We start from the raw sequence: 12,402 nt of genomic DNA on the forward strand, positions 1-12,402 counted from the left end.
TCAGTCCCCTGCCTTGATCCATCTCGTAGCCCACCTCTTCCCACGCTGTGCCAGGCAGTCACCTCGTGCGGGCTCACTCTCCTGCAATCAGCAGCGGCCAGTGTCTGATGGGTCAGAGCAGGGCCTGGACCTCCCTACTCTGACTCCCTGGCCACAGACACAATTTTCCATGTGTTGGGGGGGGGCATTCCCTCCTGACCCTTGCATGATGCTCATGCCATGAAGCATGAGCTGACTCACGCCTATCTCACCTCAGATACCTGCAGAGAATTCTCCTGCCCGCTTTGAAATCCAGCCACAGCCCTTGGCTCTGCAACTCCTGCAGCAGGGAGTTCCCCAGGTCTGCATGACGTGAAGGGCAATAGACATGTCTGCCACACAGCCCAGCCAGTGGTAACTCTCTGCTGGGCCTTCTCCTAGGAGGCCACATCTCCTCTTGTCCTGGTGCAGGAGAAAGACATCCCCCCGCCCCGCCCCGCAGGACCTGCGAGCTGCCAGCCATGTACACCTTGATGGGAGGCGGACTATTGTGTGCGGTCTCAGGCCTGGTCCTTCTCATCGTTGCCACGGCGACCGACTTCTGGATGCAGTATCGCTACTCGGAGAACTTGAGCAACCAGGGGCTCTGGAGGTTTTGCGTGAGCGGCAAGTGCCACCCCCACACCATCAGAATTGGTGAGCAGCGCCCGGGGCTGCCCCCCAGTGCGGAAAGGGACCAGGAGGGTGATGACTGCAGAGACAGACAGTCCAGCTCTGGGCCCCGGGAAATGGCCTGGATGGGACCGAACGGGCTGTGGCTTGTAGATGTACAGGTGGGGGCGCCCGACCAGGTCTGGTTCAGCCTGGCTTCTGCTGGCTCGGTCAGGGGTGCCCCATCTGACCCAATCCCAGGGAGAGACGCTGCGATGAGATGTCCCAATTGTTGTGTCCAGTGGCGCGGGCAGAGAATCTTCCCCCGGGTTTCCCCAGAAGAGCCCCTGCCTGGCATCCTGGCTGCTGGCTTGTGTGAGCACAGCTGCCCTCTTTTGGCTGCAGCCTGCCCCGGCCACCAGCCACGGACGGGTGGAGGCTCCCTGGAGCTCGGAGTGGGGGGGTCCAGGGGTGTGCAATACAGCTGACATGCATCCCGCTGAGGCTGCTTTGATTGACACTAGGATCTGGCCCCATAATATGGAGAGGACAAAGTGGGGCTTGATGCCACCATCCGGCCCCAGCTGCAACTCCGGAGTCCTTGGGCAGCAGGGCTCCACCTGTAGCCCTGGAATGGCCTGATCTGAAGGCCCAGATCTGGCCTCTCCAGATCTTGCCAACTCCAGCCTGGGCTCAGAGTCCCCAGCTCCGGGCTGGATCAGAACTGGCCATGGGCGTGGGCTCTGGGCCGGCTGCAAATATACCTCAGTTCCCCTCTCGGGCACAGCCAGTCCAAAGGGAGGTGGAGAGTTTCCATCGGACCTATAAAAAGCCCAATGGCTTTGCAGCGCTGGCCCCAGCTGAGCTACCGAGCTGGCCTGTTTCGAGGTAGCAGAAAATTCTGGAGTGGGACATTGAAACCTGGCCTGTCCTCAGGGGGTGGGAAGGGGTGGGAGAAGATAAAAAAGCCCCGTGTCTCCCTTCCCCGCCCTTGGTCTCCCCAGCTGGGGCTGCCACTGACTCTGGGCAGAGAGAGTGCAGGACCAGGGAACGTTTCACACTTTAGGGGCTGGTCTGCCAAGGACCTGAGTCTGCTACGGCTGCTGGCTAAGAGCACTGCCTGGGGGGCTTGAGGACGCGAGGAGCATGGAGGGCCCAACATTGATTCTGTGGGAGGACCTGGGATGGCAGCTGTCACCCAAGGCAGGGAAGGCCGATCTGCAGCTGATGAAAATCGCCTGGGGCTTGGCCTGGCCGGAGGCTCCGTCATGGGAGCACCACCGGCGAGGGAGCAGAGCAACACTGCTGACGCCCCTGGGGTTACACGGGTGTAACACAATAGAGAATCTGGCTGAGTCTGAATCCAGATCAAAGCGGGATGGGGGTAACTGGGAGCGACCAGCAGTGAGGAATCCCCCTGGGTCTGCAAAGCCCGAGAGCCCCTAGGATGGAGCAGTGGGGTGGAAGCTGCTGCTATTTCTCAATGTGTTTCGCTTGCTGCCTTGGGGATCCTCGCACATAGCCTTGTATCCTGCCCCTCGGGGAGCCCTTGCTGGGATCCCCCATTCCCTGCCCCTCGGGGAGCCCTTGCTGGAATCCTGCAACCCCAGCCCCCTTCCCTGCCCCTCAGGGAGCCCTCGCTGGGGTCCCCCATTCCCAGCCCCTTTCCCAGCTGTCAGGGAACCACTGGGTCAGTGCTACTCCCCCACCTTTGGAACAGTCTCTAGGAGAAACCCTTCAGTGGGCCAGACCCCCGAGAGGTCTCTTCCTCCAGGTAAGCCAAACAGCTTCACCCCGCCGAGACTGAGCCTCTGGGGCTCCAGCCCTCCTGCTTCACCCCGTGAGCTCTGCTCAGCGAGTCCAGCTGAGACAGCTCCTGAGAGAGACATGTCCACACCGCAGGGATTATGCTTAACGCACCTTGCCCAGCATTTGCAGTGACACTCACTCAGCGCTGTCAGCGCTGCCAGGTTTATGGGTCAGCTGGAACCCAGCACAGGAAGGCCCTCAGAGGGTTAAAGCACAGACCAGTCTGGTCAGCCCAGAGCCCAGCAGAGCTGTAGTGACTGTCTCTGTCTGATCCCCTTGGGCAGTTCCCAGGTGGGAACCCTAACTCCTTCCAGCAGCCAGCTCTGACCTCCCACCTCACACTGCTCCAGTCCTTTGTTCTCAAGGGGGAGGGTGTTGCTCAGCCTCCCTGATACCCCACAAACGTCCTCCACCGGCCTTGCTGCGTCATTCCCTGCCCCGTGGTCACTGTCCTACCTGGTCTGCCCAGGTTCTTGCAGCCCCTCTGCTAATCAGGCAAATACCCAGTTTCCAATACGCAGCTCAGAGCAGTTTCACGCCCTCCCTTAGGACTAGGCTGGTAGATGTCACTAGCAAGGGGCACCCGAGGGGTTTTCAGGCAGCCCCGTGTCCTTTTGCCACCCCAGGCTCTTAGGGTTTGAAACTGTGCTGGGGTCCTGCACCCCCTCCTCTGCCAGGGAGTGAGAAGGTCAGGGAACCCGCATTCCTCCAGGTGTCGGCCATCTGGGATGCCGCCTGGGGTGTCCTGACCCCTAGGTTGGAGTCGGGAATGAACCCTCAAGCATTTGGTCTTAACCCAAGTGGACAAATGGTCCCCAAGGGGAACCTTAACCCAGGTGGCGCAACATCCAATGGGCTTTGACCACACATGCCCACTTATGCCCTGTTTTCCTACAAATATCACACCACTGAGGTCCGTTGGCTGCTGAGTTTCCCTAAGTCCCACTTCTGCCTTCACTGGTTCTTTTTTCCAGGACCCATACTTAGGCCAATCCCCTTTGGACCTATTGTCCGAAACTCATCTGCCAACCGGCCTCCACTATGCAGATCCTTTGGCTTCCTGTCCACTAGCCACATTTTCAGCTCATGGGGACAGATCTCACAGAGTAGCTCCAACCCAATCAGATTACACAAATCTTCCAGTGTAGGGACACCTGCAGGCTTTCATATAGGGTCACATCTTGGGTCTTTTGCACACCCCAAAACCTTTTCCTATAAGCCTCAGGTGCCGAATCAAACCTAAGAATTAGATCCTTTGTGAACTGTTCCTAGTCCCCAGTATCAACGTCATCCCTCTGGCTGTACACCTCTATGGCTCTGGGACCGAGTAAGGGGGTGAGACAGCAGAGCCGGTCCACAGGGCCAAGAGGTTCAAATCACAAGCCTTCTCAAAGGCAGCGAGGTAGTCGTCTATACCCCCTTCCCTTAAACTGGGGCCACAATGTGGTATCTAGGTTCCTTGCGGGATTAGAATCTCAGTGTCTTTCCCCACTTACCCCTCAGTGGGTCCTCTCACCCTCCTCTTCTCCATCTCCATTTCATGCTTCTGCAGCTTCTCTTGGTTGCTAGGTCCTTCGCCCTCAGCTCCCACTTCCACTGCTTCAAATCTGTCAGTGGGGAACTGTGCTGGGCAGGGAACTGGGTTGTGAGGACACCCTGCTGCTGCCTCGGTCACTCTTGGACCCTCTTGGAACTCTACTTAGGTCTGGAACCTGCTTCTTGATCTGATCATCTTTCTCCAGCCGTGCAATCAGCTGCGCCTTGTTGAGTTTCCTAGCACTTTACCCTCTCTCCCTGTACAGGTTTGCAATGTCCTTCTTAGGGAGGCGCTTATACACCATTTTCTTGCTGTTTCCTTTAAGTACCCTTGTTTTACTGCTGCAAGGCAATTATTGCAAAATATAATACTGGTGCCTTCAGCATCCCACCTCTGGCACCAGCTGTCACGGCCTCCAGCTTTGGAACTGTCTCTAGGCAGAAACCCTTCAGTGGGTCAGACCCTGAGAGGCCTCACTCTTTGTACACAGAGTAAGACCCACAGCCTCACAGCCTCTGGGGTCCAGCTCTCCTGCTTCACACCATGCAGTCTGCTCAGTGAGTCCAACTGAGACCGACCCCTGGGAAAGACGTGTCCATTCCGCAGCGATTAACACACCTCACCAAGGTGCCATTTGCAATGACACTCACCCAGCGCTGTCACAGCAGTCGGGTTTACAGGTCACCCGGAACCCAGCACAGCAAGGTGCCTTAGGTCAGCCCAGAGGACTGAAGGTTAAAGCACAGAGCAGTCTGGTCAGCTCAGAGCCAGGGTGTATTGACCCACCAAGGTCAGGCTCTATCTGACCCTCCTTCTAGCAGCCAATTCTCACCCTTCCTCCACCTCACACCACTCCAGTCCTTTGTTCTCCAGCGGGGGTCTGTGCTCAGCTTCCCTGGGGCATTTCTTGCTGGGTGTGGATGTCCTGGAGACTGGGTTTTCCACAGTTCTTTGAGATTCTCCAGCGATCCAGGGCATGGCCTTGGCCGGTCCTTTTCAATGACCAGCTGAGGCTCAGACAGCCAGGTGCCATTCACACCCATGTCTCTTCGCCTGCCCTGAGAGCAAACAGCCCTTCCCCCTCAGCTAGGTAACAATGAAACATATGGGGAAACTGAGGCACAGATAGGGGTCATAAAAATATTACAGCAAATTCCCACTTTGTCACGCATACCCCTTGAGGAGCTTTCACTGGGATCCCCCACTCACAGTCCCTTTCCCTTCCCCTTGGGGAGCCCTCACTGGGATCCCCCACTCCCAGCCCCCTACCCTGCCCCTCGAGGGGCCAGTGCTGGGCCCACACTGCATCCTAGTTCCCATGAAGGCCTTGTCTCTCTTGGAGGCTGCATCACTGTGATTCTTTATTTTCAGGAGCGACTCTCCGGGTCGTATCTAGGATGCAGCTCATGCAAAATGCAGCCGCTCACATCCTGCCAGGTACCCGGCCATCCCGGCTCCATTCTACTCCTTCTGCTGGCTCCTTCCTAGGCTTTACATTGACTCCTTGGGTTCCTCCGCTCCCCATCTGGGGCCCCAATTGTCTGTGGGCCGCTTCTTCCCACCCCCGCTGTCTTCGTGCCCTCACGATCCCAGGGCCCTCAGGTGCCCACCTGGCTCCCCGCAGAGACTTTGCTCAGGGAAAACTCCCATTGGCTTCGTGGGGTTCAGCTCAGGGCCCATGCTGGGGTACAGGCTAGGGGGATTCAGGGGCACATTCTTATTGATCAGCACCAGCATGCAGGGCTGGCTTGCCAGTTGGGCCTCAGGGCAGGGTGAGCTCCTTGGAAAGTCTGGCCCCAGTTTGGGGGGTCTGAGCCCTCCTGAATGCCAGCCCTAGCGTCTGTACAAGCTACCCCCAAACTGCTGGCCCTGTCGGAACTGTGCAGCCTGGCTCCGGGAGTCCCCGCCCCCAAACAAGCTGCGGCTGGGGGGGGCAGTCCAGGTGACCAGCTCCCCTGGGGTTGATGATCTCATTCTTACAGCCCTACCTGCCTCCCCTAACCCAGCCACGAAGAAAGACATGGCTCTAGGGTGCAGCCTTGGAGGGGGCAGGTGGGAGGCAGATGGGGGCAGCAGCTCACCCCAGGGAAAGGGATTGCATGGGGATTGGCTCGCAGGGCAGGGAGGGGCAGCTCAGGCCCCCAGACCCAGCGTCTCTCTCTTCTGCACTGGTCCTGCTCAGCATACACCCTCTGCACAGCGCTGGAGGTGCTGGCCCTGCCGTTGGCCGGCTCCTCTGGCCCTTCCTCCCCTTCTCCTCAGACGAGATCCAGCTCCCGGCTCCCCTCGCCAATCTCCGGGTCCCATTGAGTGCTCCCTGTCTCTCTGTCCCCTCCCTGCAGCCTTCTGGGACGCCACCCGGGCATTCATGCTGCTCTCCATCCTCTCCTGCTTCGCGGGCATCATCCTGGGCCTCACCGCCTTCTCCAGCAATGCCAGGGCATCCCGCACCCGCTCCGCCGGCATCACCCTGCTGATCGCTGGTACGTGCGCACCATGGGGCGAGGCGGCCACCACAGGGCAGGGTGGGCACTACAGGGTGGGAGCAAAGGCAAGGGAGAAATGCTGATGAGATGATAAATGGGCATCTCGTTATAGTGTGTGCACTCCTCAGCCCATTAGAAAGTGCCCTCCTCTTATCTGTATGCAGCCACCTATGGGGTGAAACATCAGAGCCCACTTAGCACCTGGTGAGAGGCCAACAGTGAGGGGCAGAGCTGGGAAAGTAGCCAATACGAAGGAGAGGGTATGGCTCCTCCTACCCTACTGCCCCCCTGCTCTCTGCCATACCCCCGTCATCTGGCCAGCAGGCACCACCTGCCTGGACTCAACAGGCGGCATGCAAGGCTGGCATGTGAGAGCCATGAGTCTCACCGTGACTGGTGGAACGGCTTCTTTGCAGGGAATAAGGGTCACCCACTTGGGCAAAGGAAACCCACAGCGGGTGGCATTGGGACCCCAGCACTGCCCACGTCGGCCACACACTGTCCCCACTTTAATTACAGACTGAAGCCCCTGAGCCAGGCAGGCTGGGATCTTAGGGTGCCCGGCTAGACCCCTCTGAGCTCTCATGTTTGCTCTGGCTAGCACCAACCGCCAGACCCCGCCAGCAGGAGGTTGGGCACAATCACACCTCACTGGGTGGCCTGGGGCTCCATGCCTGCCCCCCTGTGATCCTCACCTGGCTAGGTGGAGGCTGCTGAGGGCTGAAAAGCAGCTCGGGGCTAGCCAAGCCGCTGCTGGCAATTCCTCGCTGTGTCCCCAGGCCTGAGGGTATCTGGCGATGGGGGGTTTTCTCCAAGCCCTTCCTGGCTGGGCCCCATCCTGAGCTGCGAGCTCCCCAGCCCTGCAGGCAACGAGGGAGTCAGGTCTGCCCCACACCAGCCCACCCCGTTCCATGCCACGCGGCCAGCAGAGAGCCAAGGAGGCTGGTCCAGGCTGAGAAGAGCTCCAGCAGGCACTATGCCAGCTAGCGACTGGGGCAGCGCCCGGTGGGCAAGCGTCAGTACTGGCAGCACCCCCCGGAGGGGAGAGTTTGAACGACTCCTCCTGCCGGCTGGATTCTGGTGCCGCTCTGAAAAGGGGCCAGGGCATCACTGGGGGTAGCTCAGCCTGCCGCAGCCGACAAGAAGGTGGCCAGGCTGGGAAGGAGATGCACCGGCAAAGCTAGCCTGGGCCTGGTTTTAGCTGGGCAGTTCGCCCACCCCTTCAGTGCCCCCGAATAATTCCTGGTGAGGATCTAGTGTGCAAGTCCCTGTTGCTGGGCTGGCAAACGGGAGGTGGCTGATCCGGCACTGCTCCTGGGGATGCTGCAGGGGGAGCTGGGGACAAAGCATCTCCAGCATTGGGGAGGGGGGTAGATCAGCCACAGCTGCCCCCCACGTGGCTCTGCCACCTTTCTCTGGCGCACATGGCGCTGCCCTCGGTCCGAGGCTGGGCCGGAAGGACCGGTCTGAGCATCCCTCTGTGGTTAACGCTGAGGGGAGGGCAGGATGCAGCTACACTGGAAGGAAAGACCCATCTCAGGGTTTGCTGCAGGCGCCAGGACTTGGGCGAGGAAAACACTCCCAGTCGGGTGCAGCAGGGGAAGGGTCAGAGTTGCCTGGCTGGCTCTGTGCAGCCCCCTGGCACTGCGGGATGGGGCGTGGCTCCCCCTGGCAGGGGTGATGGCAATGGTGGCTGCTGGCACACGGGCCGGGTGGCACAGCTGGAGGAACTGAGGGTTGGGGGGACAAGGGTGGCAGAGTTGGGTGAGTGCACTGGTCATGGCTACCCCTAGGGGAGCTGCCTGGGACAGTGTCAGGGCGGGCAGGGCTGGGGGAATGTCTCAGAGTAGCCCCAGAGAAGGGACAGACCTGGGGTAAGGGCAAGAGCTCTCTTCTGTACAGCTCCCAACACGCCGCTAGGAAGAGTTTGGCTGAGTCTTTAGGGATGGGGCTGGCTCTGGGAGTGGGGGGGGCAGGGGTCCCATCAGGTCAGTGATTGGCCTGGCCTTCCAGCAGCACAGGACAGGGCAGGGAGCTTGGAAAGGGAGCGACTCTCAGACCCTGGGAGATGGAGGGAGGGAAACTTCTCCCCGTAACCAATCGTGCTGAGTGAAACTGACACAAGGTGGTACTGAGCCATGCCGGGTCCCTGCCTTGTGGTGCCACGCTGGGCCGGGGCCCTGCATTATGATGCCAATCTATGCCAGATCTCTGCATTGTGGTGCTGAGCTGTGCCTTGTCCCTGCATTGCAGTGCTGAGCCCTGCCAGGTCCCGCATTGCAATGTCTGGCCAGGTCCCTGCCTTGCGGTGCCGAGCCAGGCCGGGTTTCTGCATTGCGGTGCCGAGCCAGGCCGGGTCCCTGCATTGCGGTGCTGAGCCAGGCCGGGTCCCTGCATTGCGGTGCCGTGCCAGGCCGGGTCCCTGCATTGCGGTGCCGAGCCAGGCCGGGTCTCTGCATTGCGGTGCCGAGCCAGGCCGGGTCCCTGCACTGTGGTGCCGAGCCAGGCCGGGTCTCTGCATTGCGGTGCCGTGCCAGGCCGGGTCCCTGCATTGCGGTGCAGAACCAGGCCGGGTCCCTGCATTGCGGTGCCGAGCCAGGCCGGGTCTCTGCATTGCGGTGCCGAGCCAGGCCGGGTCTCTGCACTGCGGTGCCGTGCCAGGCCGGGTCTCTGCATTGCGGTGCCGTGCCAGGCCGGGTCCCTGCATTGTGGTGCAGAACCAGGCCTGGTCCCTGCATTGCGGTGCCGAGCCAGGCCGGGTCTCTGCACTGCGGTGCCGCGCCAGGCCGGGTCCCTGCACTGCGGTGCCGAGCCAGGCCGGGTCTCTGCATTGCGGTGCCGAGCCAGGCCGGGTCTCTGCACTGCGGTGCCGTGCCAGGCCGGGTCTCTGCATTGCGGTGCCGAGCCAGGCCGGGTCTCTGCATTGCGGTGCCGAGCCAGGCCGGGTCCCTGCACTGTGGTGCCGAGCCAGGCCGGGTCTCTGCATTGCGGTGCCGTGCCAGGCCGGGTCCCTGCATTGCGGTGCAGAACCAGGCCGGGTCCCTGCATTGCGGTGCCGAGCCAGGCCGAGTCTCTGCATTGCGGTGCCGAGCCAGGCCGGGTCTCTGCACTGCGGTGCCGTGCCAGGCCGGGTCTCTGCATTGCGGTGCCGTGCCAGGCCGGGTCTCTGCATTGCGGTGCAGAACCAGGCCGGGTCCCTGCATTGCGGTGCCGAGCCAGGCCGGGTCTCTGCACTGCGGTGCCGCGCCAGGCCGGGTCCCTGCACTGCGGTGCCGCGCCAGGCCGGGTCCCTGCACTGCGGTGCCGAGCCAGGCCGGGTCTCTGCATTGCGGTGCCGAGCCAGGCCGGGTCTCTGCATTGCGGTGCCGTGCCAGGCCGGGTCTCTGCATTGCGGTGCCGAGCCAGGCCGGGTCTCTGCATTGTGGTGCCGAGCCAGGCTGGGTCTCTGCATTGTGGCGCTGAGCCAGGCTGGGTCCCTGCTTGGTGAGTGCGTCGCTGTGAGTTTTTCTCTAAGGCAGCCCTGTGTCACTGGTGCCTGCATGTGATGAGTGGAGTCAGAGGTCAGCCCCCGCCACAGCCTGTGTTCGCCCCCACAGGTCTCTTGGCATTGCTGGGGCTGTCGGTGTACACTGGCGTGACGGTGAATTTCTTCGGTAAGCGCTACGCTAACTGGCGCTTCTCCTGGTCCTACATCCTGGGCTGGATCGCTGTCATCCTCACCCTCTCGGCAGGTACCTGCTCTTGGGGCTCCCTAGCTGCTCCCCTCTCTGTGTCCTGGCTCCTGGGTGCCCAGCATGGCACCCCAGCCCCCTTTCCATACTGCAGATCCTGATGCCCCAACTTCCCAGGCCAGCCCCAGACCTGGGATTCCCACCCAACCCTTAGCTGAGATCCCGGCTGCCTGGAGCTGCACTCAGATTGCACTGTTCCCTCCACCCCACTTCCCAGCAGGGACTTTGCCACGGGGTGCTTGCCAGGAGCCCGAGCAGCGCTGAACTCAGCTGAGCTTTCCTGAACTTCAGGGGTGTCTGGTCCATCAGTACCAAATTCACGGCCATGAAAAATGCATCACAGACTGTCTCCCTCTGTGATATCTGGTCTTTTCTGTGCTCTTACCCTATACTGTACAGATTTCACTGGGGGACACCAGTGTTTCTCAAACTGGGGATCCTGACCCAAAAGGGAGTTGCAGGGGGGGACACAAGGTTAATTTAGGGGCGTTACGGTATTGCCATCCTTACTTCTGCACTGCTGCTGGTGGTGGCTCTGCCTTCAGAACTGGGCTCCTGGCCAGCAGCCGCTGCTCTCCAGCTGCCCAGCTCCGAAGGCAGCACCGCCGCCAGCAGCAGTGCAGAAGTAAGGGTAGCAGAACCACAACCCCCACCACCTACAATAACCTTGCAGCCCTCTCCCCACCGGTCCTTTTTGGGTCAGGCCCCTACAATTTCAACCCTGTGACATTTCAGATTTAAATAGCTGAAATCATGAAATTTATGATTTTAAAAATCCTATGACCGTGAAATTGATCAAAATGGACCATGAATTTGGTAGGGCCTGACCCATCAGAAACCAGTGAGGCCTGCTGGGAAGTCTGGAGAGGGGGAAAGCTGTTAGCCGAGATGCCACTGCAAGGGGCAGGGTGGAGTGAAGTGTGTGTGTGGGTGCAACCCAGACAAGCCATGGGCAGTGGTGGTGGGCGGGCAGGTGCAGAGGAGAATGAGGCAGGTGTGGGGAGGGGAAACTGCTGGAAGGATCCAAGAAGGAAGAAGCATAGGGGGAAGGCTGCCATGGGACAGGGGGTGTGTGAGGTGAGGGGAGGAAGGAATGGGGGGCAGGGGGGAGTGGGGTGAGGGGAGGGAGGAGCAGGGGACAGGGCCCCATGGGGCAGGGGGGCTGTGGGGGTGAGGGGAGAGAGGAATGTGGGGCAGGGTGCGAAGGGACAGGGGGTGTTTCAGGTGAGGTGAGGGAGGAGCAGGGGGACAGATCCCCATGGGGCAGGGGGTGTATGGAGTGAGGGGAGAGAGGAGCAGGGGACAGGGCCCCATGGGGAAGGGGTGTGTGCGGTGAGGGGAGGGAGGAGCAGGGGACAGGGCCCCATGGGGCAGGGGGGTGTGGGGTGAGGGGAGAGAGGAATGTGGGGCAGGGTGCGAAGGGACAGGAGGTGTGTTAGGTGAGAGGAGGGAGGAGCAGGGGGACAGATCCCCATGGGGCAGAGGGTATATGGGGTGGGGGAAGGGAGGAGCAGGGGGACAGATCCCCATGGGGCAGGGGGTGTGTGGAGTGAGGGGAGAGAGGAGCAGGGGACAGGGCCCCATGGGGTAGGGGAGTGTGGGGTGAGGGGAAGGAGGAGCAGGGGGACAGATCCCCATGGGGCAGGGGGTGTATGGGGTGAGGGGAGGGAGGAGCAGGGGAGAGGGCCCCATGGGGCAGAGGGTGTATGGGGTGAGGGGAAGCAGGAGCAGGGAGATGCCATGCTCCAGAGGGAGAAGCTTGGGGGATCATGTCACCTACCACATCCCCGCCCGCCCACCCCATCCCTGCCTGCCCTGTTTGGCCTCTTCTACTTCGCCACCCACCCCTCCTGTCCCTGCCCTGACCCTCTCGCTCTCTTCCCCAGGCATTTTCCACATCTGTGCCGTCTCCAAGAGGCCGTCCCCGGAGAGCTCCAACGTGGCGAGCGGCTGAGCGGGCACCACACTTGCCTGGATGCACAGTCCTGACAGCTCCCCACCCTCACCCCTGCCCTTCCTCTGACGGCTCCCCGTCCTCCAGTGGCATGCACCTGGTCCCGGCCAATTCCTGTCCTCCAGTGACACCTACCGGGCCCCAGCCAATCTCACTCTCCAGTGACACCCGCCAGGCCCCGGCCAATCCCTGCCCTCCAGTGCCACCTGCCAGGCCCTGGCCAATCCCTGCCCTCCAGTGACATTCCCTGGCCCC

General features: G+C 61.2%; 1 protein-coding gene across 1 annotated transcript; it reads left to right on the forward strand.

Annotated features, from left to right (window-relative positions):
* The first annotated feature begins 500 nt into the window (after positions 1-500).
* On the forward strand, positions 501-12,147 carry LOC115639554 (lens fiber membrane intrinsic protein-like). Its single transcript, XM_030542499.1, has 5 exons — positions 501-675; positions 5,348-5,413; positions 6,319-6,459; positions 10,059-10,193; positions 12,080-12,147. The coding sequence occupies exons 1-5, from the start codon at positions 501-503 to the stop codon at positions 12,145-12,147; spliced, it is 585 nt and encodes a 194-aa protein (XP_030398359.1).
* Positions 12,148-12,402: the final 255 nt, after the last annotated feature.

Source organism: Gopherus evgoodei, chromosome 24 (assembly GCF_007399415.2).
Source record: "Gopherus evgoodei ecotype Sinaloan lineage chromosome 24, rGopEvg1_v1.p, whole genome shotgun sequence".
Classification (NCBI taxonomy): domain Eukaryota; kingdom Metazoa; phylum Chordata; order Testudines; family Testudinidae; genus Gopherus; species Gopherus evgoodei.